This window comes from Leucopleurus acutus (assembly GCF_964270905.1).
Source record: "Leucopleurus acutus genome assembly, chromosome: 5".
NCBI classification, from domain to species: domain Eukaryota; kingdom Metazoa; phylum Chordata; class Mammalia; order Artiodactyla; family Delphinidae; genus Leucopleurus; species Leucopleurus acutus.
The window spans coordinates 22,923,569-22,947,665 of record NC_139147.1 but is presented as its reverse complement, the minus strand read 5'-3'; the positions used below and the strand labels follow the sequence as shown (position 1 = coordinate 22,947,665).

Sequence of the window (24,097 nt, the reverse complement as noted above, 5' to 3'; positions counted from 1 at the left end):
ATTGTATCTTTTCTTCATCTATTAGTGAGTTTTATTAATACAGCCTGCATACGTAGGAATGCTGTGACTTTGTTCAGCTATACAGTCAGGTGTCCAAATTGTTTTTCCTGATGTTCTTTCATCCTTAGCATGTTGGCTTTTGTCTTCATACAGATTATCTTGTGTTCCTAAGATGTCGCCCTCACATCTACCTTTAGAACGTGAAGAGAGCAAAAAGAACAAAAGGAGCAATAGGCTGTTTAAGCTTAATTTGTCTGTTTTTCCAGCAATACCATACACATTTTTCAAAAACTCCACCAAGCAGAATGAGAATTATGTCTCATTAGATAGAATATGTCTCATGACCACCACTAAAATAAAGGTGTTATAGTTGGGAGTTGGGTCAGCTAAACAATGGAGTCTTCAACATACCATTAAAGTAATTACCTTTATCATTATAAAGGCTGTCTTAGTCTGCTAGGGCTGCCATAACAAAATGCCACAGACCAAGTGGCTTTAACAACACAAATGTGTTTTCTCACAGTTCTGGAGTCTGGAAGACCAAGATCAAAGTTTCAGCAGGTTTAGTTTTTCCCAAGGCCTCTCTCCTTGGCTTGTGGATGGCTACCTTCTTGCTGTGTCCTCACATGGCCTTTTGTCTGTGCACACACATCTCTGGTATTTCTTCCTCGTCTTATGAAAATACAAGTCCTCTTGGATTAGGGCTCCATCCTAAGGACCTCATGTAACCATAATTACCTCTTCAAAGGCTACATCTCCTAATAGAATCACATTGGAGATTAGAACTTTAACATATGAATTTGTGAGGGTGTACACAATTTAGTCCATAACAGTGCACCTGTCATGAATCCTATGTATCTAAAAAGGCACATTATTGGCACTTTGGGTGGCATAACAGTGATCCATCCAGAACCACCCATTACAGTATGTTTAGCTTCTCTCACCGCCACTCACTCCATTGCAAATAGTGGTCCCAGTCATTGTTGAAATGAAAATGTTCACTGGAGTATCACTACATCTGTTTAGAGCCAATTAGATTCATGAAATGGAAATAGACATTCAAGGGGAAATATATGTATATATTTGAAAACATAAATTGTTGTTTAAAATGCTGACCAAGTTTACTTTGGTTTCCTTAATGTGTATTAGAATTAGTCTTCTATGAGAAGTTATGTGTGATACATACAAGGACACAGATAGTAAAGTGTTACAGATAAGTAAAGTGTTAACTATAATAAGATTAGAAAATTTTGAGTGATTCAAATTTAGATAGGTCATCAATATATTTTACCTTTACATGTAGCTAATGTGACTCCGCCTCAGATTAAAACTTGAAAAAGAAAAAGTTTTGTTTTCAGTAAATCTCTAGCTTCCATTATTTTGCCTTTCTTCCCCCCACCCTGCCCCCAACCAGCCTAATGTTAGCAATGCCCTGCTTTTGCCTATTTACTCAATATCTGTGTTTACTCTACCAATAAAAGAAAGTTTTAGTTTCTCCCCAATTCCATCTTATTTCTGTCTTGCCAACCCTCTCCTCTTAATTTCCAAGAGCCAGCTTTATCTAACTACAAAAATTACTAGTGAATCTCATTTTAAATATCGTAATGAAAATGATGGGTTGCATAATTCAAACATAGCTATAATTGAGGGATAATCAATTACTGGGTTACTGCTCTAAAGCTTATTAGCATTTTAGCAGGGAACACTGTTTTATTAGTAGAACTTTGGGCTTCTACGGTAAGATTTGTAAAAGTAATTCCTCATATCCTTTGTATTTCAAGGAAGGTATTGCTAACTCTTGGAAGGAAAAAAAATAAAAAAAATATATAATCATACATAAAGTGATTTTTTTTTCACATTTTTTAATGGACAAACTGAACCTTACAGAATTGGGGTGACTTGGTCACCTGTGGGGATGGGGAACAAAACATGAGACTTTATAGCAGAAACGCTTTTGCAGCAGTAAGGGCTGAATTGAAATTTGCCTGTGGAGATTGTATTGACTCCTCATTCACTGTCCCATCTTAATCGTCTAGGACCTGTGCCTCCAAATACAACCATTCTGATCCAGTTCATCTTTACCATATCATTTAGTGGTATGCCTTGTACTCCAATACACTAAAATCATCTCCATATTCCTATGTTTTTCTTTCTCTCCCTTTATCACCTCCTCCATCCTGCAAATATCATGCTCTGCAGGCCCAATTTGCAAACTCCAAGATTCAGTATAAAGTTATATTTATGTGGTCAAACAACAGCCCATCTTGGGGAGGAATAATTTTCTCCACATTTTCTTTCTAAACAGGTTACTTCTTCACATTTGAAACTTTCATGTTCAAGATTCAGTTACTAAATATTTATAGCTGCATTTACCTTGATATTTGCACTTGTAATTGAAATAATAACTATTTCAAAAATAACTTATTACTGTTCTTTGTATGATTCCGAGCTACTTCATCTATTAGTTCCTCAAACTGCATGAATTCCACAGTGGAGTGAAGTGCAGCTGAACAACTTAAAATTTTATTTAGCTATATGCAATGCATTTTTTAGTTGGATAACCTCTATGGAAATAAAATAGGTACATTTGGAAAGTAAGGAACACTCTTATGAGTTTTAGTTGATTGCTTCTTTGACCCTACCTTTCAACTCCCCTGTGCACAGGACTATATGTTTTATAAGCTAGGAAACAAAATTGAGATAATATATTCCTTATGTGAGTGTTGATTTATAGCAGACATTGAATCTGAATATTTAAACCTGCATTTCACTGGAAAAGGAAGGCTAATCATATTGTAATATAGAGAATGTTTAACTTCCTATAGATTATGAATCAGGAAACACATTATTCTGTTATCTTGTAGTAGATAGAGCACACAACTTTGTTCAGTGGCCTATTAAGAAGACAGAATCTATTAGAACAGAACTAGAGTAATAAAAGCAGAATTAGATGCCTCCATGGACCCATTGTGAAAATTAACATCTCTAATAAGTCAAGATTAAACAATGTATTTGGAGAATAAAGATAAACATTAATCTCATAACATGTATAGAAAAAATTAAAGCAGTTATTCTATGTACAGAATATTTTTACTTCATATTGTAATGTCAAAAGAACTCTGTATAATTTAATAAATAGTTTTGTACATGCTTCCATTAGTTTTTCACTGTTTTCTCTCAAATTTGATGATAGGTATCGGATCATAACTATCACTTAGTGTTGGTACATTAAATAAATTTCCTCAGCTAAGAAGGGTTAAATAAAATTAGTGACCTAACATCAATTTTGAGGAATATACTATAGGGACTAGAAACACTGCTCTAGCATGTGTTTCTAGGTCATAATTGACCTTCTTAAGCCTGACTCAAAGTCTGGAAAGTTGTATCTCAATGGCCATAGAAAAAGAAAAGTATATTTTGAAAAGGGTATTAAAATAATAAATAAGTAGAATTGAGGTTTTGTTGTTGAGGGAACTTATTTTCTAATAAATTATTCATAGTTTATTAATAACTTTTTTCTCATTTAATTATGTCTAGGTGTGTATATTGACATTTCTTTAAAGCCATCAGTTTAAGTTTTGAAATATTTTCCAACATTGAATAGCTATGGACATTAAAGGGTACTAAACATTTTGGTATTTTTTTCTTTGCTGTTAGTGAAAATGATGATTTTTATTCATCCTTGTATTGTTAGCATCAAATAGACTAATTGTTATCTAAATGAATAAATGCATCGATGACAATAAATGAGTTAGTCTACGTTGTACAATTATAAATGATCCTGTATCTAGATTAATAAATACAAGAATTAATAAATGCAAGGGAAAACACTTGCACTGTGTGAATTTTCATGGGATGTGAGAACACAGAAGGTGATGAATAGGAAAAATTAGATCTTATTTTTCCCTAAAGAAGTACCTCGGTGATGGAGAGTAGGAATCGATAAAGTAGTGTCCAGTTTACAAAATTTTACCAAGCTTCAGGACCTGGAACAAAGGCAGTTTGAATCAACTATAATAACATTAAAAAAGAGATTAGAATTTGAAACTCTCCTAAAAACTCCAAACCTTGCATTTTTCCCAATCACAGCAGAGTGTGTGTGTGTGTGTGTGTGTGTGTGTGTAAATTATCCAGATTGCTAAATCACCTCTCATATTCAGAGCAGCAAACAGAGCTTTAGAGAATTCTGGGGCCTTCTGTAAGGTCATACAAGTAGTGAATAGCTGAACCAGGCTACTGGAAGTCCAGGCAGCTTGCATGGGAACACACAATCTTAAATCGTAACACAGTGCAATCACAGGAACTTTAAAATTAATCAGGTTAATACAAGCTCACCTCCTCTATTGTCCTCTCTTTTTATAATTATTCAGTTTTTACTTAAGATGATGTTGACCATATATATCCTGAGACTTTGAAAAGAAAGTTAGTAGATATTTTCTTATTATGAATAAAAGCAGTCAAGGAGTCATCTACATATAAGCAAACCAAAACCCTCTCCATCTCTCCTCCACTCTTCTCTCTATACAGCTGATAGCAAATATTTCCCTATATGCTGATATTATGATTTTAGAATAACTTTTAAGAAGTCCCTTTAATGGTCATATGGCCCTGCTATCTATGTTTTGACAAAAAGGATTGCTTAAAAGAAACTACATCAAAACAAAATGACCATATTTTTTGCAGTAGCTGCCCTTCAGCATTTAACTGGCTTATTAATAATAGCCATATTCAGCAAATCATCTCATTAAATTACCTAGGGGAACTTTTTGCAACTTGATTATCTTAAATTGTTCCCTCAGCACTTAAGTTCTGTAAATTAGGCACTCTACAAATGCATAAATGAGATTTTGATGCCTAGGAAAGTATTTGGTAACACCCACTTATTTTTTTCCCCTATTCCCTAGGAATAACAATTAAGGGATTAAAAAGCCTCCTTGTCTAATGGTGAATGGAAAATGAAATTGATTCAAATTGGGGAAATTATTAGAACTCCTTTTGGTTCCTTATGCCATCAGTCCAACTATCTAAAATGATGGAGGGACTTTTAATTTATCAGGCTAAGAGCTTCAACAATTGAAAGTTAAGTGACTGGATATTCACAAGAGACTATCTGCATGCCTTGGGCTTGTCAGGAAGTTTCACTTCAAATGCTCAATTCTCAGAAATAGTATTTTTGGAGAATAACCTAAAAGACGTGAAGTCTCTTCGTCCCTCTGAATAATAAATTGTATCCTAGGGTAACCCAGATATCAGCTGTTGGCTTATTTCTGACTCTTTCATCCACATCTCCACTCAGATCCAAAGCAAAACTCAACTCTGGATTTCCACGCAAATATTCACTTTCACCAAGCATTTGATAATAAATTAGAACTTATACTTAATTATTGAGGTAAGGGGACATCCACAGGGGCAACTCTCTACTTCTTTGTGTAACTTTGTCCTTATCTGATCATTCAGTCTTCCTACTCCTTATCTCCTCCTTTCTGTATATGTGTCTATATACAATTTACAATATATCAATGATTTATATATGTATTTTACTGTTTATATGTATGTTTATGTATATATGTCATATATCATATATGATCTAAAATTACTTTTCAGTGGAGATTTTTTTTTTTTTTTTTTTTTTTTGCGGTACACGGGCCTCTCACTGTTGTGGCCTCTCCCGTTGCGGAGCACAGGCTCCGGACGCGCAGGCTCAGTGGCCATGGCTCACGGGCCCAGCCACTCCACGGCATGTGGGATCTTCCCGGACCGGGGTACGAACCTGTGTCCCCTGCATCGGCAGGCAGACTCTCAACCACTGCACCACCAGGGAAGCCCTTCAGTGGAGATTTTTGTAAGCTTTTTATTTCTTTTGGTCAATGCCTATGAAGTGCTTTCATATGTACTTAAAACAATACACATACAGTGTCTGTTTTTACATCTCCCAGTGATTGTGCATCTTTCTGAGGTTTTCAGTCATTTTGCCTATTTTTTTGGATCGAAACTTCTGTGAAGGAATCACATCTTCATTCACTAGGTGAGGATGAATGAAAAGAAAAATGGTACTGGAGTTTCTTATTTCCAGCAAAGTTGGCATTACTTCCCCAGAGAAAAACTTCCTGATTCCTGGACTCTATTAGTTCTCCCTATTATATGCTCCCAAAACACCCTCTTGTTTTTCAAAGAACTCATGTCTTCCTTCTGTGTTGGTTTGTAAACTCCAAAATAAGGATTTGTACATGTTTTATTCACTGTTGTGTTCATAGTTCTAGAACAGTCTCACTATCCACTAAAGACTGAATAATTGATGAATGAACTGATGAAGAAAGTGGATGTTGGGACAATCCTGGCTAATGACACAGCTATTCTAAGCAATTCAAAAACACACCTAGATTCCTTTCTTAACTTTACTAGTCATTTAAAGACTTAGACAAGTTACAAGGTTTCTGGTCCAAACTGTTGTTTTCCAATGGTTTTTCAGTACACTTCATAACACTGGACACCAGCCCAGTCTAATAAATTAGTCAGTTTATAAATTTCAGAAAGCAAGGGAATTTACCTCTTGTTTATATGATAATTTTAAGTGCTTGTCTGAAACACTTGGAGGGGGGTAGTATCTCCAGTTTTAGATGAAGCAACAAAAGAGGCCAGCCGAATTCCTTTGTAATAAAAGTTCTATGGAACCAATTAAGTCGGAAAAGAGAATCACAGTATGGTACCAGAACTGTAATGTGGTCTTATACCCTTTTGAAGGATACTTAATATTTGTAGTACCATCAATTTAATGCAATCATGAATTTAACTTCCACAATTTGATTTTAGATAACAAATCCTCATTTTTCACTATAAATGTGGAAAACATTATTATTCTTTCTAGTCAAATAAACATTGTAAAATATTGGCTCAACATAACGTAATACTGGGCTGAGCTCTGAGGTTAAAAATAGATTGACTAATCGATCTATTGATCTGTCTATATATCTATATGTCTATCACTATTTCCAGGTTACAATTTATTTATAATTACACCTCTGGGAAATTGAGGTTTTCAATGGCAGTGATGGATTATTGGATTATTAGATATGTGATTTCAGAGAAACTATCATTTCATTTCTGTATAGTTATTATGGAAATAGTTTCTTTTTAATAATAGCTGTCATTTGTTAAGTGGTTATGATTCTTAATGCCTTGGAATATACAATTTACTCAGTTTTCCTCTTTGCTTCCTGATGAAAGCTAACAGAGGCAGCTGCTACCCTCATTTCTGTAATAGAGATGAGGGACACAGGCAGAGGTTACCATTTAAACTCTAAATGGTTAAAATATGGCTCAGCTGAATGTTCACATTGCTTAGGATAGTTTAATCCATAAAATTATTTCAATTATTTGTAACTGTAGTCATAGTATTTTTTTAAAGGGGTTATTCAAATAGCATGTTGTCCAAAACATTTATTTTAGAAAAAGAATCTGGATTTAAGTGTAGAATGTTCAGGATAGGGTAACATATTTTATTTTCTTATGTTAATAACTTGTTTAACAGGTAACAATTTTTCTTGTATGTTGCTTCATTATAAGTCCAAAACATCATAGTAATAAAAAATGATAATGGAAATTTAAATCTATTTTAAAAATCCAGACTTTGTTTGTAAGACACTTTACTACCCACTGCCTGCCCTGCCCCAAACATTAAACAATAGTCTCTGGAAATTATTTTAATGGGTATGTTAAGCTTTTTCTATATATAATATTTTGCTTTCCCTGTTCACATGATTATTAATAATCAACAAAGTGGCTAAACAGCAAACTGATATATGTGAAATTTTAAAAAATCTTTATGGAGGTGAATTATCATTTGAATCATCAAGGATTCATTATGAATTATCACTCTTCAGCTAATTTAAAAACAATTACATTTTTTGTGGAAAAATCTTAGAAATAACTTCATCTATCTACAACGTCATTTATCCCAGTGGATGAGAAAATAGCCTTTTTTCGATTTAATAAACCCACTTGCTCCATTTCAAGATAAATTATTTTTTTTAAAGATCACAGCTTTAGTGTATGGGTATTTACAAAATATATTTGTATTGCCTTTACAGAAAGATAAAGAAGACCAGTGGCTAGAGAAAAAAGTGCAGGGAAATAAAGACCACATTATTTTAGAGCATCTACAGTGGACAATGGGGTATGAAGTTCAAATTACAGCTGCCAATAGATTGGGATATTCAGAACCAACAGTCTATGAGTTCAGCATGCCACCAAAACCCAACATTATTAAAGGTAAGAAAACTATATGCTTTCTTAGGCTGAAAATAAATATGACAGTATCTTTTATAACCCCTCTGGATTTTTTCTTAATATTGAAAACATAATTTTATAAAGGAAGTATAAATTCTAGGTTCTAATCATGATTATTTACATGTCTTAATAAAGATTTCTCAGTTGCTCTTGCCATAAAAGATTGGTTCATTTGTAAATGCACTTTGACAACTTTAGTGGTTGAAGTGGTAGAGAGAGAATGAGCAGAGGGGGAGGATGGAGGATAAGAGAAACTGTTGAAAATCAACATGAAAAATATTCGTTGAGCCCAGAAAAAACTTTTGCAAAGGAGAAAACTTCTCTGCCAAACACATGGGGCCTGGTCCTCCACTTCTGGGAAAATGAGCCCCTTCATGCCTGACTAAGCAAGTTGAGTTTGGAAAGATAAAATCTCTCACACAATGAGGCAGTAACAACCACAGATACACCTGCAGAAAGAACTATGAATAGAGTTTCAAAGAAGCTCAAAAAGTTGCAGGACACTCATTATTGGTGGTCACAGCGCACTGGTGGCTACCTTTATTAGGGAATAGTGCTTACATTATTTTATGCTAGTGATATTGTCAAAGTCTACAGGAGGGATATTAAATTTTTTTCAGATATAGGCTATAGAGGTGAAGATGCAAGAATTTGTCCTGATTCATAGTCAATTAACTCTGTTAATGAGTTGTCATATTGGTCATATTTTAACATTCATCATTCCTTTACATATTTAAAATTTTTAAATTTAAAATGTATACATACATGTATATATACACATATACTCTATATATAGATAGAGATATCAGAGCTGCATATTCATAAACATGATTTATTTAAGTCATATTATAATAGAGTATCAGTATTACATAATATTTTTGAGACTGGAAAAAAATTTGTCAGTTCAGTCATGCTATTTAATCCTCTTGTAATTTCAAATTAATATTAATTTCATTAGTATGACTTTGTTATACATCATCTTTTCATTGAAAGCAGCTTTATACAATTAATCTTTCTATAAAAAAGTAATTACTATTGGTTTTATGGTTTAAAAGTAATTTATATCATGGCTTTGTATTGCTAGTATTAATTAGTAAGCGCTTCCAATTATAATTTGAAATTAGGAAGTTAGAAGTATCTAGAAATAATATGGATAGCTGGGTATCATATTGTACTGGCACTTTTTATAATTTACAAAGTACTTCTGCATTTATTGTCTCATTTTATTCTTGAATCTGAGTTGAGCAACAAAGAGTTATCCTCATTTTACAGATACAGTTTTGAGAGGCTAAAGTATTTGTTCAAGGTCAGAGCTATTTTAAATCGTATGACAAATCCCATGTCCTTACAAGATGATACACCTAATAAAAAGAACGGTTGAATGAACTATTAAGTTCATTGTTTCTGTGAGTTTTAAACATCAATAAATTCTTCTACAATTATAACACATTATGTTTGTAGTAATTATCCTCTCTGCATATATCAGGAACATGATATAAATATGATTTTTAATCTGAGTCAGAATCTTCAAAGGAGGATTGCAAGAGCAAACTTCATCCTCCTACATCTTTTTTTTAAAAATAGATCTTTATTGGAGTATAATTGCTTCACAATGCTGTGTTAGTTTCTGTTGTACACCAGAGTGAATCAACCATATGCATACATATATCCCCATATCCCCTCTCTCTTGAGCCTCCCTCCCACCCTCCCTATCCCACCCCTCTAGGTCGTCACAGAGCACCGCGCTGATCTCCCCGTGCTATGCTGCTGAAGAGACATGTACCACAATGTTCATTGCAGCACTATTTACAACATCCTCCTACATCTTTAATTTAGTTCAAACACTTGGAGGGAATAATTATTTTTATCAAGATAAAAATGAATATTTTTTGAAATGGAAAGCAATATTTTAGTTATATTTTATAGATAAAACGCAAACTGTAAAAAAAATAGATTTCAGGCATGTTACTTTACATTATACTCCCAGAGTCCCTGTTATGCTGTTTTTATAAGAAACTGTTGTTAATAAAACCAATAGTAAGTATAAACCGAAAGATAAATAAAGATAGACTATATATGAAGAACATATATATGAAGAATATATATATATATATATATATATATATATATATATATATATAGGCACAAAAATAACTAAAGTATGCTATGATGCATTTACTATAAAAATATTTTGTTTCAGTTTTGGAAAGTTAGTTTGTGGACAGTACTTAGAAGGAAAATGGTTTATAGTTTCAACTTTGCTCTTGTCATTTAACTTCTCTTGGATTTCCTAATCCCTAAGCTAGTTTCTTCTGGTTCTGCAATATTAAGATTTATTCATTCATTCATTTCAGTTATTCACTGGGGTCTTGCTTTGTGGAAAGTACTGTGATGAGTGCAAAGGAATTATCTGTGAAAAGTACAGAACTGGTTCTTGCACTGAAAGACTATACAATCTAGTAGGGAAGATAGACATTAATCAAGAGTTAGAACATCCACAAAGTAATTACAACTAAGAGATATGCTGGTGCAGTGTGCTGCCATGAGAGCCTTTGGCAAGTATACCTAACTTATAGGGGTAGGTGAGGCTTGAGAAAGGATTCCCTTGGAAAGTGACCTTCTGAAAGAAACTTGTAAGGAAGAAGACTTCCAGGGAAAGTGTCTTATATGGAAGAAGTCTCTGAAAGAAGAAGGAATTTGATTTGCTTTAAGAACCAGGAAAAAGATGGCTGGGAGAGAACCTGGAGGTGTGTGAACAAAACTAAGGATACCGAGAGATCTGTGACCCAACCAATCCAAGGTCTTCTAAAAACCATGTAAATAATTTTAAAACAGATCCTGAAAGTCATAAGAAATCATTTGAAGCAGGGAAATTATATGAATCGATAGACATTACAGACAGATTAATCTTGCTCATCGGGATAGAAGCAAGAGATGGATGAACACGAATGCTTGAAAAAAATGTGATAACAGTAGAAAAAGAAAGCAATGAATAAATTCCAGACACATTGTAGATGTAGATTAACCTGCCTGTGTAACAGAATGGATTCAGTAGATATTGATGACTTTCTCACGATGAAGAATCTTATAAACAGAGCAGGATTTGGAGAGTAGGGGTCAAACATAAATTGGTTTGGTATTTGTTAGGTTTGAAATGTCAAATAGATGTTAGATATGTGTGTATGGAGATGAGAAGACAGCCATGGCTTGGAAATATACATTATGACATTTTCAGCCTTAACAGATAATTGATATTTAAAGCCTGGATGGGGATAAAACCACACAGTGAGTAATGTCTAAGCTCTATGAGAAATAGTTGATGTCTGTGATACTCATAGATGTTTCCCAGTACCCAATACCAGTACTTAGAAGGGTGACTGGCACAGCATTAATGTTCAAGGGGTGCTTCTTTAGTTACTGAAAAATAGAGTGTTAAGAACCATGTCCTGTATAACCATGTTATACAGGACAAGGAAACCCCTCCCTCCCCCAATGAGACTAGAGTTCCTGGAAAAACGCAAGACTGTAGTATCTTGTAAGTTAAAAGACAGTCATATTTCCAGAAGAAATTTATCAATCACATTTGCCCCTTCAGACACTGCTGAGTGCAACAACTCAACTGAAAGAGATGTGAAATGTGCTTATTACATACAGCTCTGCTGAAGTGCTTGGGAGAGAAATTAGGTAGGAATGAGCTGAGGATTGTATGGGAGGTTAGCAGGTTTAGAGTCCATGTTAATTTATGCTTTCAAGAAGCTCTGTATGAAAGTGAGCAGAGGGGGGAAAATAGTGTTAGAAGGACTTTTATGATGAAAAAGGCTAGCACGTGTTTCACAGCTGATGAAACAGATCAAGCAGTCAAGGAAAAGTAAGACATACAGATGTACAGACAAAGCTATCTGAGAAGGTAGGAGACAGAATTCATCCCCTCTAAACTGTACAGATGACACAAAACCAGAGCATCTTACTGGAAAAAGGAAAGATAAAATATTTATTTTATCTATAAAAATGTCACAGAATAATGTCTAATTTACTGTGACTGAATCCAGAGACTGCTAAGGTCTCATGGAAAGCCAGATCAAAGACATGCCCTTTTAGTTCAAGAATTGTTTGATTTAGCTCTGGGAAGATTCTTGGGACAATTTTAGAAGCTGCGATAGTTGACAGTGAATTTGGGAGCCTTAAAACCCACAAAATACTATAGAGTTAAAATTATGTATCGGCAAAATAATCTTCATATGCCTTCATTATAATTACTCTTATATAATTTCTTATTCCATTTTAAAATACACATTATAAATTCAAACATATTTTAAATTAGTTATGTATAATAAACTAGCAACTCTTAAGCCTTATTTAATTTGGAGAATATATGGAGTTTACAAGTTAATTTCATTTTAATTTATGTTTTAAATAGCATGCATTGTAAACTGTCCAAATAAAGTTTATGGACTTTGAATTTAAAAACCCATTACTTATGTGCATTCAGATATATTTAACTCTTTGAGTAAAGCAGCCAGCTAAATTAAGAGTACATTTATTTGTTGGACTGAGGGACTATTTTTTAACAATAGGCTTACCTTACATTCATATGTCATATATTCTATTGATAATAATGGCTTTTCTATGTACGTATCTTAGTGGATACCACATTTCTCCATAGTTCATGATTCTGATGTGAAAACTATTTTATGATTAATAATATTTTCATTTCTTCACTTATTAAATGTGTTTATTTTGAAAGTGGTGTTCCTTGATTCACATAGAAACAGAGTGTGCAAAATCACAATTATGTTCTCTTTTGGAATATTCATACAGCATAATTCCATCTCATTTTATTTTATAAACAATGAAAATATTGGGTAGTGATGACAAATTAATTCTTGTAAAACTGATCACAAAACCATCTATGGAACTAGAGGCTGTTAAAATGATATTTATTGATTTGTTCTGTAATTTTAATGACTAAAAATATTCCTAACTTGGTAGAATGAGTATAATCTAATGCTTTAAAAAATTCTTGGAGATAAAATGACTCTGAAAAATAATTTCACCATTTCTTTTGGCTTTAGAACATGTTTAATATTGTTTGTTTTAACCAAAAACAAAACAAAATAAAACAAAACAAAACCCTTCATAAATTGTTTCCTTTTTCTTCTCTTGTTACTATGAATTGAAAACATGCCTAATTTTAACATAGACTCTCAATATAATTTGATGGAAAATAATTGCATCCATACCAAGAAGTGACATAGATCACCACCAATAAATATATTGCTAAGATTTTTCAGTTAATTTTTATTTTAATGGACTTTTTTGATTATACTTATAATGAACAGTAGAGTAAAATTATTTTGATAGCATTCAAGTCTACTTCCAGCAAGACTAGTATACCCTTTCATCTCCAAATAACTCAACATGAATGGAAAACAAAACATTCAAGTGCATGGCAAATACTAAAATGCTTTCTTAAGGTTATGATTGTTTTAGAATTTAAATTAAAGAAATTCTAAAACAATGGTGAAATTGAAGTTCAGTTAATTGGGAAAAACTTCATTTTAACTATCTGAAAATCTCAGTCAAATCTAAATACTAATGATACATGCAAAACAATATTTATTTGGTTTAGTACATAATATGAAAGTAAATTTCTGTAAATTATTTTCATGATCTTTGTTTCTCAAAATTATTTTAAATGAGCAACGATAACGTATGTCTAGAGTATACCTATGGCCAGTTGAGTTAATGTTCCTTGCTTTTATTCTTTTGAAAATTTTCACTGTGTGAACTTATCATTTTCAATTATATTTCTTGGTACTTCATTATTAAAAATATAACTACTTTTATTAAATATGTTTTATAGGAAAATATGATAGCAGAAAAAAACTAGCAGCAAACATTGCAGAATATGATGAGCTCATATTTAAGTAACAGTGTGAATTTATCAGTAGCACAGTGGAATGACTGGTGACCTTTCTCTAATAAGTTGTATCTTCATTAAAAAATATTTAAGATGTTCACATTTAAGTAATCAATGATAGAACTGAGTTATGTTTTTAATATGTGACAACTATTTAGAAGCGTCTTATACTAGATTTTTAAAATTCTTTGTCTTGTATCAAAATAATTTTTTGTAAGTAATTAGTAATGGCTTTGTGTACATCTTGTATTAATTATTTTCTCTTTTTTTCTTTCCTACTGTCACTTTTTTCTTTTCCTTTATTTTCATGTTTGTAACTCTATTCTTTATTCCTTAATTATTTTATTCTTGTTCTACTTTCAAAAATAATTTTCATCATGCAGATAAATGCTGTGAAGCGAATAAAGGTGAAAATGGAAGCCAGTCATGGCAGCAGAATGCTGCTGGATTATCTTTCATTATAGCCATAAGTTTGTCTTGCATGTTTTAATGTTGCTATATCATCTATTTCCTTTTATTCCCTGCAAATTTACAAGGCTAATCTAAAATTATAATAAAATATTTTCTAAGGTCCAACTAATTATGCACCTATCCTTACCCATGAATAGTTAGCCTTTTTTCCCTTCCCCAAATTGTTGACCTTTAAAGTATTTGTCAGAAAATCACAGAAGGAAACTGAACCAGGATTGTTTCTTCCAAATATTAGCTCACAGCGTAACTTGTTTCATTCTAAATTTTTCTTTAATTTCTAAAGTTGAGCTTATTAAATATCATGTCACTTTTATTTGGAACTCAAGCGTTTGCTATATATAATTTTTCATTTGATTATTTTACAAATATAACTCAATATCCATGGCCATACATTGTATAAGTAGAAATTTTGTTATGTAGAATTATGAATCTTTTATATTGGTTTGGATTGTTATTCTTTTAAATGTAAGTTTCCAACTTTATAAACATTTATAATATTTCATTGTGTTTACCATTTATATAAAATATAAACCTGATAACTTTTATTATGTTAGATGTGTATCCTATTGTGCTGCCTTATTTTCTTTTTATTGACTTAAAATGTCATAAGGAATAAAAGTAAAACGGAGTTTTTTTTCTTCAATTTGAAAACCAATTTTTAAAAATCCAAACTTTTTTTTCATTAAGTGAAAATATCTTCTGAAGTTGCCCCAAAATAAATAAAAATTAAGTTTGAATATGTTTAAAAAGTTGCACCCTGTGCACTAGATTGGAATTGTGTTTTGAAGTGGCATCAAGTATTCATGTTCTAACAATGTGTATACTTATTTATTACTTTTTCCTGGACACCTGAGTCAATTTCTTTGCAAGGATCAGAGAGAGAAGTAAATATTTTAGCTACTACTTTCAAGAAGAGGAAATTGAGATGAGAAGGAGGTGTTACTAGATTCCAGCTCTCAGAGGAGATTCCTCTGGATTTGAGGGAGTAACATGAATAATGATTTTTGTTTTCACATTTTCATTCATCACAAAATGAGAAAAAGAGTGTTTTGTACTTTTACTCCCAGCCACATGCTAGCAAGTGATTATTACTACTCACTCAGGACAATTAGCAGGCAATCAGATTTATATATATTAACAAGAGTGACTGTAGCTTACATGGTAAATCAAATTATTGGTTTCTGGGCTTTGAGATTCATTCATCAAAATCAATTTGTTTGGTTGCATGAAAGTATGCTCTGTCTTTAAAAAATACCTACAGGAGCCTATCACGTAACGTCTAAAGATAGACCTGCCTTCGGTAGTCTGTTTTCTGTAATTTATCTTTTCCATACTCTTTGCTGTCCACTGCTGTACTTTTTTCTTCTGAGCTAGCAACAGACCTGTAGAATGCAGAAGTGACCCATCCACAGATTAAACACACTTCTTTCTCCCCTGCTGAGACAAAGGGCTTTCCCAATTCCAATTTTTGCAGTGTGGGGACTTAACCTATTTATTGGGAATGTTTGATTTTTAAAATTAAAAGAGCCAATGTTCTGTTTTTTGAAGAATTAATTATAATTGCATACTACATCCATGATTGCATATCATATTCCATGAGTTTGGATAAGACTTGTAGATATGTTGATTACTAACATGTAACAAGTGCTGGGAAAGAAAGGAGTTCCAATAACACTTCCATGAACAATTTTTCCCATTCATTATAACCTGACTGGATCTCTCCAATAAATTGTAAATATTTCCATGAGAAAGTCATAGAAATTATCTTGATTTAGTTCATGATTACAAAATGCTTTTGTGAAGAACATGTAATATGTCTTTAGTAAGATAACAAAGTTGATTTTTATTTGAAATTTTATATTCTGTAACTCAAAGTCACCAGTGATAAGAAGAACACTCAGTCTGGTTTGCATGATACCTAGACTGACATTTGGACAATTCAGAAAAGAACCTAAAATTGAAATTCTCATATCTTAGCAGAATGATTTACACTTAATGAGTGGTTCATTTAGATTTTTTAAACATCTAAGTACAGATCAAGATATTAATCCTACAATTAATGAGCTATTTATCCTTTGGCTAAATGTTTATTCTTAGATTAACAGTTATTTTACACTTCTAAGATATGCATAAAGTTTAAAAAATTCTCAGACATAAAATAATCGACTCTGTGCTTTGTCTTATGTCTATAAGAAATAGGAAAGCACAAAACTATAAACAATTCAGCCATTGCATTTCATAAAATGAAACCTTAGAGATTGTAAATTACCTTCTTGGATTCTTTTTATATCTTAATAATATGTAAGTGTTGCTGAATTATCTTTTTTATTACTTGAGCTTTACTCTTGTTATATGCAACCATAAAGTCTAACTGACAGCACATTTTTGTCTAATTAAGGTCTGCTGTAGGTCTAAGTAAATGTGACTGATAAGCAAGACATAAAAATTCTCCCTAGTATCACCCAATAATTCTTTTTCATCCAGTGGATTTTTAAATAAAATTCTGTGTCTGAAATGTATAAATATGAACTTGTGTGTAAGGTGAGTTTTGTTATTCATTGTATATAATCATAAATATGTACCTTTGTTTATTGATGTGTATATCTTATCAGCCAATGTTAAAATCATTTTAAAAGTTTGTTTTGACCATATTATACCAGTTGTAAAGTTAGGTTGATTTGCTTATGCATAATCACCATTATCTGCATGTGAAGTATCATGATTAATTTTTTTATGTAAACCTGAAATCTCCTTTTTTCTTCTCCCAATTTTTTGAAGTCTATCTTCTTTTCTCCATTTATCCTTCAGCCTTACATGTCTCTCTACCCCAATTCAAACTAATTATTTATCATATAGCTATAAGGCCCATCAAACCACATTTTAGATATGCTAACAGATTAAGACTAGGAGGTAGTAGTAAAATCTTTTTCCTATGAAATTTTTTCTTACATGGAAGAACTTTAAGTAAATTGTCATTTTTATTTTTCTGTCCTAATACTATTATTCATTGGGAATAAGTAGATTTTATAAACTCTATACCCATACTCTTTCCCAAACCATTATGCAAGTGTACATATGTGCATCAATTACTGGTAGACAAGAACAAGGTTGAAACACTTAAAGACTTGCTTCATTTTTCTTAAAAAAAATTTTCTTTTTTTTTTCTTAGCCTAAAATATCTCAAGTGTTTAACAATTTTAAATAAATAAATAAATCTTAGACATTTGATTAACATTATATATGTCAATTACATAAAACATATAATTGCACAAATAATTTTATTGCAGATAATTTTGACTTTTTAAGTATTCAGCATTTCTTTTAAAATTAATAATTAAAATTACAACTATGCATAGTAGTTCATAGGTTATACAATTTGGGTTAATTTGGAAATCATTATACAACTCAAACATTTTCTATTTAAGAATTCCCATTAATTATATTTAACTTAAATTAAAACTTAAATAAGGAAAATTCCACAATGTTTTCAAGTCTGGACAGTTGGATTTATGGTTATTCATTTATATTGAACAAAATAGAATATGCAAGGGAGAATTAGGCAAGGTACTTTTGGATCTGGATGAGTACTTTCAGATACATGAAAAGTATTTTATTTATTCATATGGTATACCTACACTAAGAATGAAGGAATAAAATGTTTAGATTACAAATCATTTTAGATTACAAATCATTTTAGTAATTCAAGATGGATATTTACATCACCAATACAATAGTTAAGTGTGTTTGGACCTAGCTTTCAAAAATAGCTAATATTATATATAATATTTTCAGTTTATAGTAGTAGTAGTTAACTAAGAAATATCTCTAGTCATGTAAAATTATCTGAAAATCTCCACCCGTTTGTTTTTGCTTATGATATTAGCAGCATTAAGAGCTTTAAATAAATAAGCTGTTATGACACTACCTAAATATTGTCATTTATATATTTTTTAGCCCTTATGCATTAGGATTTCACTCAATGAATAAAGATACAGGATCACGAAGTTCATACTTAAATGTGTCATTTTATGTATTTTATTATGGTTCAAATCTGTGGGGCACAATGTAATATCCTTTAAACCGCTTTTGAATAAGTACAAATTAAGTAGGCTTTCTCTTACTTGGTTTTATACCCTTTCATTCTTCCTTCCAATTGTTTCTTCCTAATATTCTCTCCCTCCCACTCTCATTCCCCCTATCCTTCCTCTCTCTCTTCCTCCCTCTCAATTCCTGGTCATGAATAAATACAACGCATTTCTTCTTTTTCTGTTAATCTCTGTTAAATTGTTAAATTTCAGAATTTGTGATATGTATATATGTCACAAATCCTTCCACAAGGCTAATGCGTTGAATGGGTAGCTTAAATTTATATATTTCAAATGATTAGTGATATGAATATCCTACAAATAGCGCTGAAATAATTTCAATATAAATTGAAATTGGTAAAAACTATATCTAAATTGGCTGATTATGTCATTTTTAAAAAGGAGTATTATTTAATCACTATCAACACTCGATAGGTAATCTTAGAATTCAGAAAATATTAACAGAGTAAATTTTAGGTCTTAACTAAAGAAAAAAAATCTAATATCTAATTAACATATTCTTTTCCAAATCACCATCTAAACTAGAGTATTTTTCTAGAGTTAGCATTTTTAATGTTTAAAAGTGGTAGTATCTCTCTTTACTACATGGTGCTTAAAAACTTGTTATAATACATAAAGATTATAAAAGTAAGCAGCATCTCAATATTTATGTAAGGGAATGGATTCAGTAAGTAGAAATCTAATTTAATTGTTCTGAAATAAAGCAGAGACGGGAGCATATCAATTCTTTGTTTTCCAAATACCTTTAGTTTCTTTATCTTACCTAAGATTATGAACCAGATAAACATCTCTTATAGTCATCCTCCCTTCCTTCATGGCTATTAACTAATTGGAAGCCTAAAATACTTGTCCCTAAATATTACAGAAAGAGTGGATTATTCTATAACATCAATTTTTAGCTACAATTTAGCAAAATTGAAAAACAGAATATCCAAGGAAAGCACATATGTTCAAAAGCTCTTTTAGTGTATCTGAGGTGATTTGAACTGCAAAAGATGTCCTCATGTCTTTGTTAGTAGACTATTATTTGACCTACTTTTTAAAGATATGCTCATTCAAGTGTAATTAAATTTTGTGTGAACGAATCTAATGTTGGTTGTATTAAGCCTAGATATATTGCAAAGTTTCTTAATTTGTGTATGTTCAAATTAAATTCAGTTATTCTTTATCACTCCATTTTAAGTAATAGAAATATAGTTACATTGCAAATATTGCATAATATTCAGAGGTAGCATAATTTTAAATTATACCATATTTATTTTATTTTATCTATGTACTAAATGGGACTACAAAATAAATCTCCAGCAAATCCTTTTTTTTCCCTAAAAGCAAGCAATTAAAAATTACTGTTTTAAAAAACATCCATAATTCATGAATTCCTTTCAAGAATATTTTTATCTCACATCTTACATTGATTTTATGTGTAACACTTCTGTTTTAAAGTGACTATTGCTGATCATTTTAATTGCATTTGTTTTCATCATAGCTTATTTTCTTGAAATAAAATGTATGTTATATATGTATTGTCCTCAGTATCATCTCTTATTTAAAATCCCTGACATAATATCCAGCACTATGTGTAATCTTATGCATGAGTTTCATAGTATATTAAATGTCATTTTATTTTCTGTATTTCTGTGTCTTCATTGTTGTAATAAAGAAAACTGAGGAAAACCTTTGTTATATGTGTTTTCTTTATTACTGGTATAAATGTTTTCTGTCTTGTGTGTTTTCATTTCTAACTTGATCAGATTCAATATCTCAATGTAATAAACATATGATCATTGAGTGATTTCTTTTTTGGTTTAAATAATAAATCATCAGCCGGCTCATACTGGAAAAATAATTTAGGAACAATACCAAATACTGTTACTTTTTTAGTAAACTAGTTCTAAGGTCTTCTTAGAAAATTTTATTACTAGTGGAGACCATAATAATCAGATGATATCTTAATAAAACACATTAGTGTAATCATTTAAATAATGTAATAATTGGAGAGTAGTCTCGTTTGCCAGCAAAAATTTATGAAAGCAGACATAAATCCTTAAAGTGATTTTCTCCAATTCCTTTGGTTAACATATTGCTATAATTCAGTTTGAGCACCATGAGAATAAAGTTGTAGAAGATCATTAAAGTTCTCAGTTCATCCACAGCCTAAGTATGAAACAAAAATGGCTTTGGAAGTTTACAAATAATAATAATATGAAAACAGAGCAGCTTCTATTTCTTAACATGTACTGTGATACACACTGTATGGGATGCCTTAAGTGCAATATTTCATTTACTATGAAGTAGCATTTCTCCCATATTTTAGATGAGAAAAGTGAGGCCTAAAGAGGTTGAGGGATTTACATAGTGAAGTCACAGAACGGAGTTCCAGTGCCCTCTATAAAACATCATATTACTTTGTGGTTTTGTTTTAGCGCTGATCCTGGGTTCAAATGATAATTCTTTTTTATCTTAAGATTTTTTTGATGTGGACCATTTTTAGAGTCTTTATTTAATTTGTTACAATATTGCTTCTGTTTTATGTTTTGTTTTTTTTCGCCCTGAGGCATATGGGATCTTAGCTCCCTGACCAGGGATCGAACCCGGACCCCCTGCAGTGGAAGGTAAAGTCTTAACCACTGGACTGACAGGGACGTCCCTCCAATGATAATTCTTTAATAAGTAGATTATTCAGTTATTTTTTGTAAAGTGAAATAACACTGGTGGTTTAGACATGAATATATATTTCTCTTTTACAAACACAGTCAAGTGTTGCATTGCCAGTTAAAAATTAAATAGTGTAGAAATTACAAAAGGGAAAATATTCGTTTTCGAGATTTGCATTATTTTAAGGCACACTTAATCTTCTTTACTCCAGAACAGCCCTCTCCCAAATGCATGTCTTAATATATATAGCACTCATTAAAAATGTTTGCATACATTTCAAAGTGAAAATTTTCATATAATATCTATATGTTGTTATAATATTGAACTTCTTTCAATTGATACATTAGTTACAGAAGTTTTATATATTGGGGGAGAGAGAAAGGTAAGCTGATTTTTTCTGTTGTTCTTGTATTTATTTTTCCTGAAGCTCCTTAACAATGATATGGTATCAAATGGGAACTATCTGGGGATTGTTGGAAATTTTCATGGTGACTGTCACAGTATTATATTACTTTGTTAGCTTTATATTACTTTGTTGTTTGGGGCCACTGTGAGGAAACTAAAGAAATTTGAGAAAATGTATTCTAATATTCTAATCAAACACCATTATTTTATTATATCAACAATCTGAGGATTAGAGAAGAAGAATGACTAGTCATTGACACAGTCAAGGAACTTACACCCTCAGCTTTCCTCATATGTTTGTTTTATCAAATTACACCAAATCAAAGAAGGCATACCTAAATCTCTTGTCTATCACTTATATGGTCTTATATCTTTAACCTAGTTTCTTTGATTTCTTCTTGATTGAACAATAGAAAAAACTTTGTGACAAAGGAAAGACTGTGTATTCACCAACTACCATTCCTTTGAGTAGTCATGGTACTTCTCTTAAGCAGCTATTATGGTTCTCAGGTCAACTTGTACATATAGCTGCATTCCCAAGATCAGTGTAATAAACTCACAGTGAGTTTATAGCCTTAAAAGAATATCAAGTTAAATTTTCCTATTTTCTTATTTTTACACATTGCCTGAAAACACTTTATAAAATGACTTTATTTATATTTTTGTAGAAATAAATGATATTTAATTAATATAAAATAATATTTTTAATTACTATCTAATAAAAAACAAAATAAATATTTCCATTTCAGCATCTATTTCATTTTAAGAAATCATAATAAACAACTTCAATACATAATTTGCATAGTGGCTATATGCTTGCTTCTCTACTGATTTCTCATTTATTATTACAAAGAGAAATATTAAATTATTTTAAAAGTCATATTAAAATGTACCTTTTTCTTCTGTTTAAATGTGATTAAAACAAAACTAAAAATTATCTCTTCAAATTAGCATTTCTGTTTTGAAGAATCTCTGAATGACAAACTTCAATTTGCTGTTGTTTCTATATAATTTCACCACAGCTAAACTGGATATGTATGTTACATGGAAGATTAAATGCAAAATTCACTGATGCTCTTGAAAAATGACAGGAAAAATATTCTACTTCTTGGTGCTTATTGGTGGAAAACAGAAAACAATTTATTGGAGTTTCATATGCTATCCTGAGACTTACTGTTCCATCAAATGGCTCAGACATGAAGGAAGGTTTACTTAAGGAAATAGAAATATTTCTCTACAGCAGGGTCCAGTATGGTTCATTGGTGGATTTCTTCACACAAAAACAGGTAGCTGAAAATAATTGACTTGCCTGTATGTTATTCATAACTTAATATGTCATCTTTTTTAGTACTTATGAATATTGTACTTATGGACACTCTCAGTTGATTCAGGCACGTTAACCAGTCCCATGAAGATTTTAAAGATACTAACTTTGTTTGGTTTCTTTTCTGCTCTTAAATATGCTCTATTTTTTCGAGCAGTTCCAAGTGTGCACCAAAATTGAGAGGAATGTACAGAGTTCTTATATACTTCCAATCCTGATGTATGCATAGCCTCCCCCATTATTAACATGCAGAATGGTACATTTGTTACCATCAATGAATCTACATTGACACACCATTTTTACCCAGAGTTCATAATTTGTATTAAGGTTCACCCTTGGTGTTGCACATTCTGTGGGTTTTGATGAATGTATAATGACATTCATCCACCATTATAGAGTAATACAAAATAGTTCCAATGCCCTAAAAATCCTCTGTGCTCTGCCTGCCTCTTTATCTCTCCCTCTCTCCTAATCTCTGGCAACCTCTGATCTTTATAACTGTCTTCATAATTTTGCTTTTTCCACAGTGTCATATAGTTGGAATCATACAGTAAGTAGTCTTTTCAGATTGGCTTGTTTCACTTAGTAATATGCCTTTAAAGTTCCTCCATGTCTTCTCATGATGTTATGGCTCATTTCTTTTTAGCATTGAATGATATTCCATTGCCCGGATGTCTCATGTTTTATCCATTCACCAAATGAATAATATCTTGCATCTATTTTTCTTAAGTGAAAATCTACATTTCTATTTTATGGTTGATGGTATACAATATATTCATTCAGTTGCAGTGGGTAATAATATATAAGTGGCCCTACATGTTTAGAATGTTTAGTTTTAATAATGTAACTTAATTTTTTATTAAACCCCAATGCAGAAAGTGAAGTTTCTAAGACACAATAAAGTGAGTGTGTAAAAACAGAAATTTCGTA

The 24,097-nt window shown here is 31.6% G+C and overlaps 1 protein-coding gene across 4 annotated transcripts in view; it reads left to right on the top strand.

Annotated features, from left to right (window-relative positions):
• NCAM2 (neural cell adhesion molecule 2) overlaps positions 1–24,097 on the top strand; it is a gene marked incomplete at both ends in the record, with an annotated part of 498,781 nt that overhangs the window by 452,459 nt on the left and 22,225 nt on the right. For 3 of the 4 annotated variants that reach the window (XM_082839435.1, XM_082839433.1, XM_082839432.1), the window contains one exon: positions 8,088–8,268. In XM_082839435.1, coding sequence (XP_082695561.1) covers positions 8,088–8,268 — 181 coding nt within the window. Of the gene's footprint in view, positions 1–8,087; positions 8,269–14,589; positions 14,697–24,097 lie in introns of those variants that run through there. The other variant, XM_082839434.1, reaches the window with a different exon arrangement.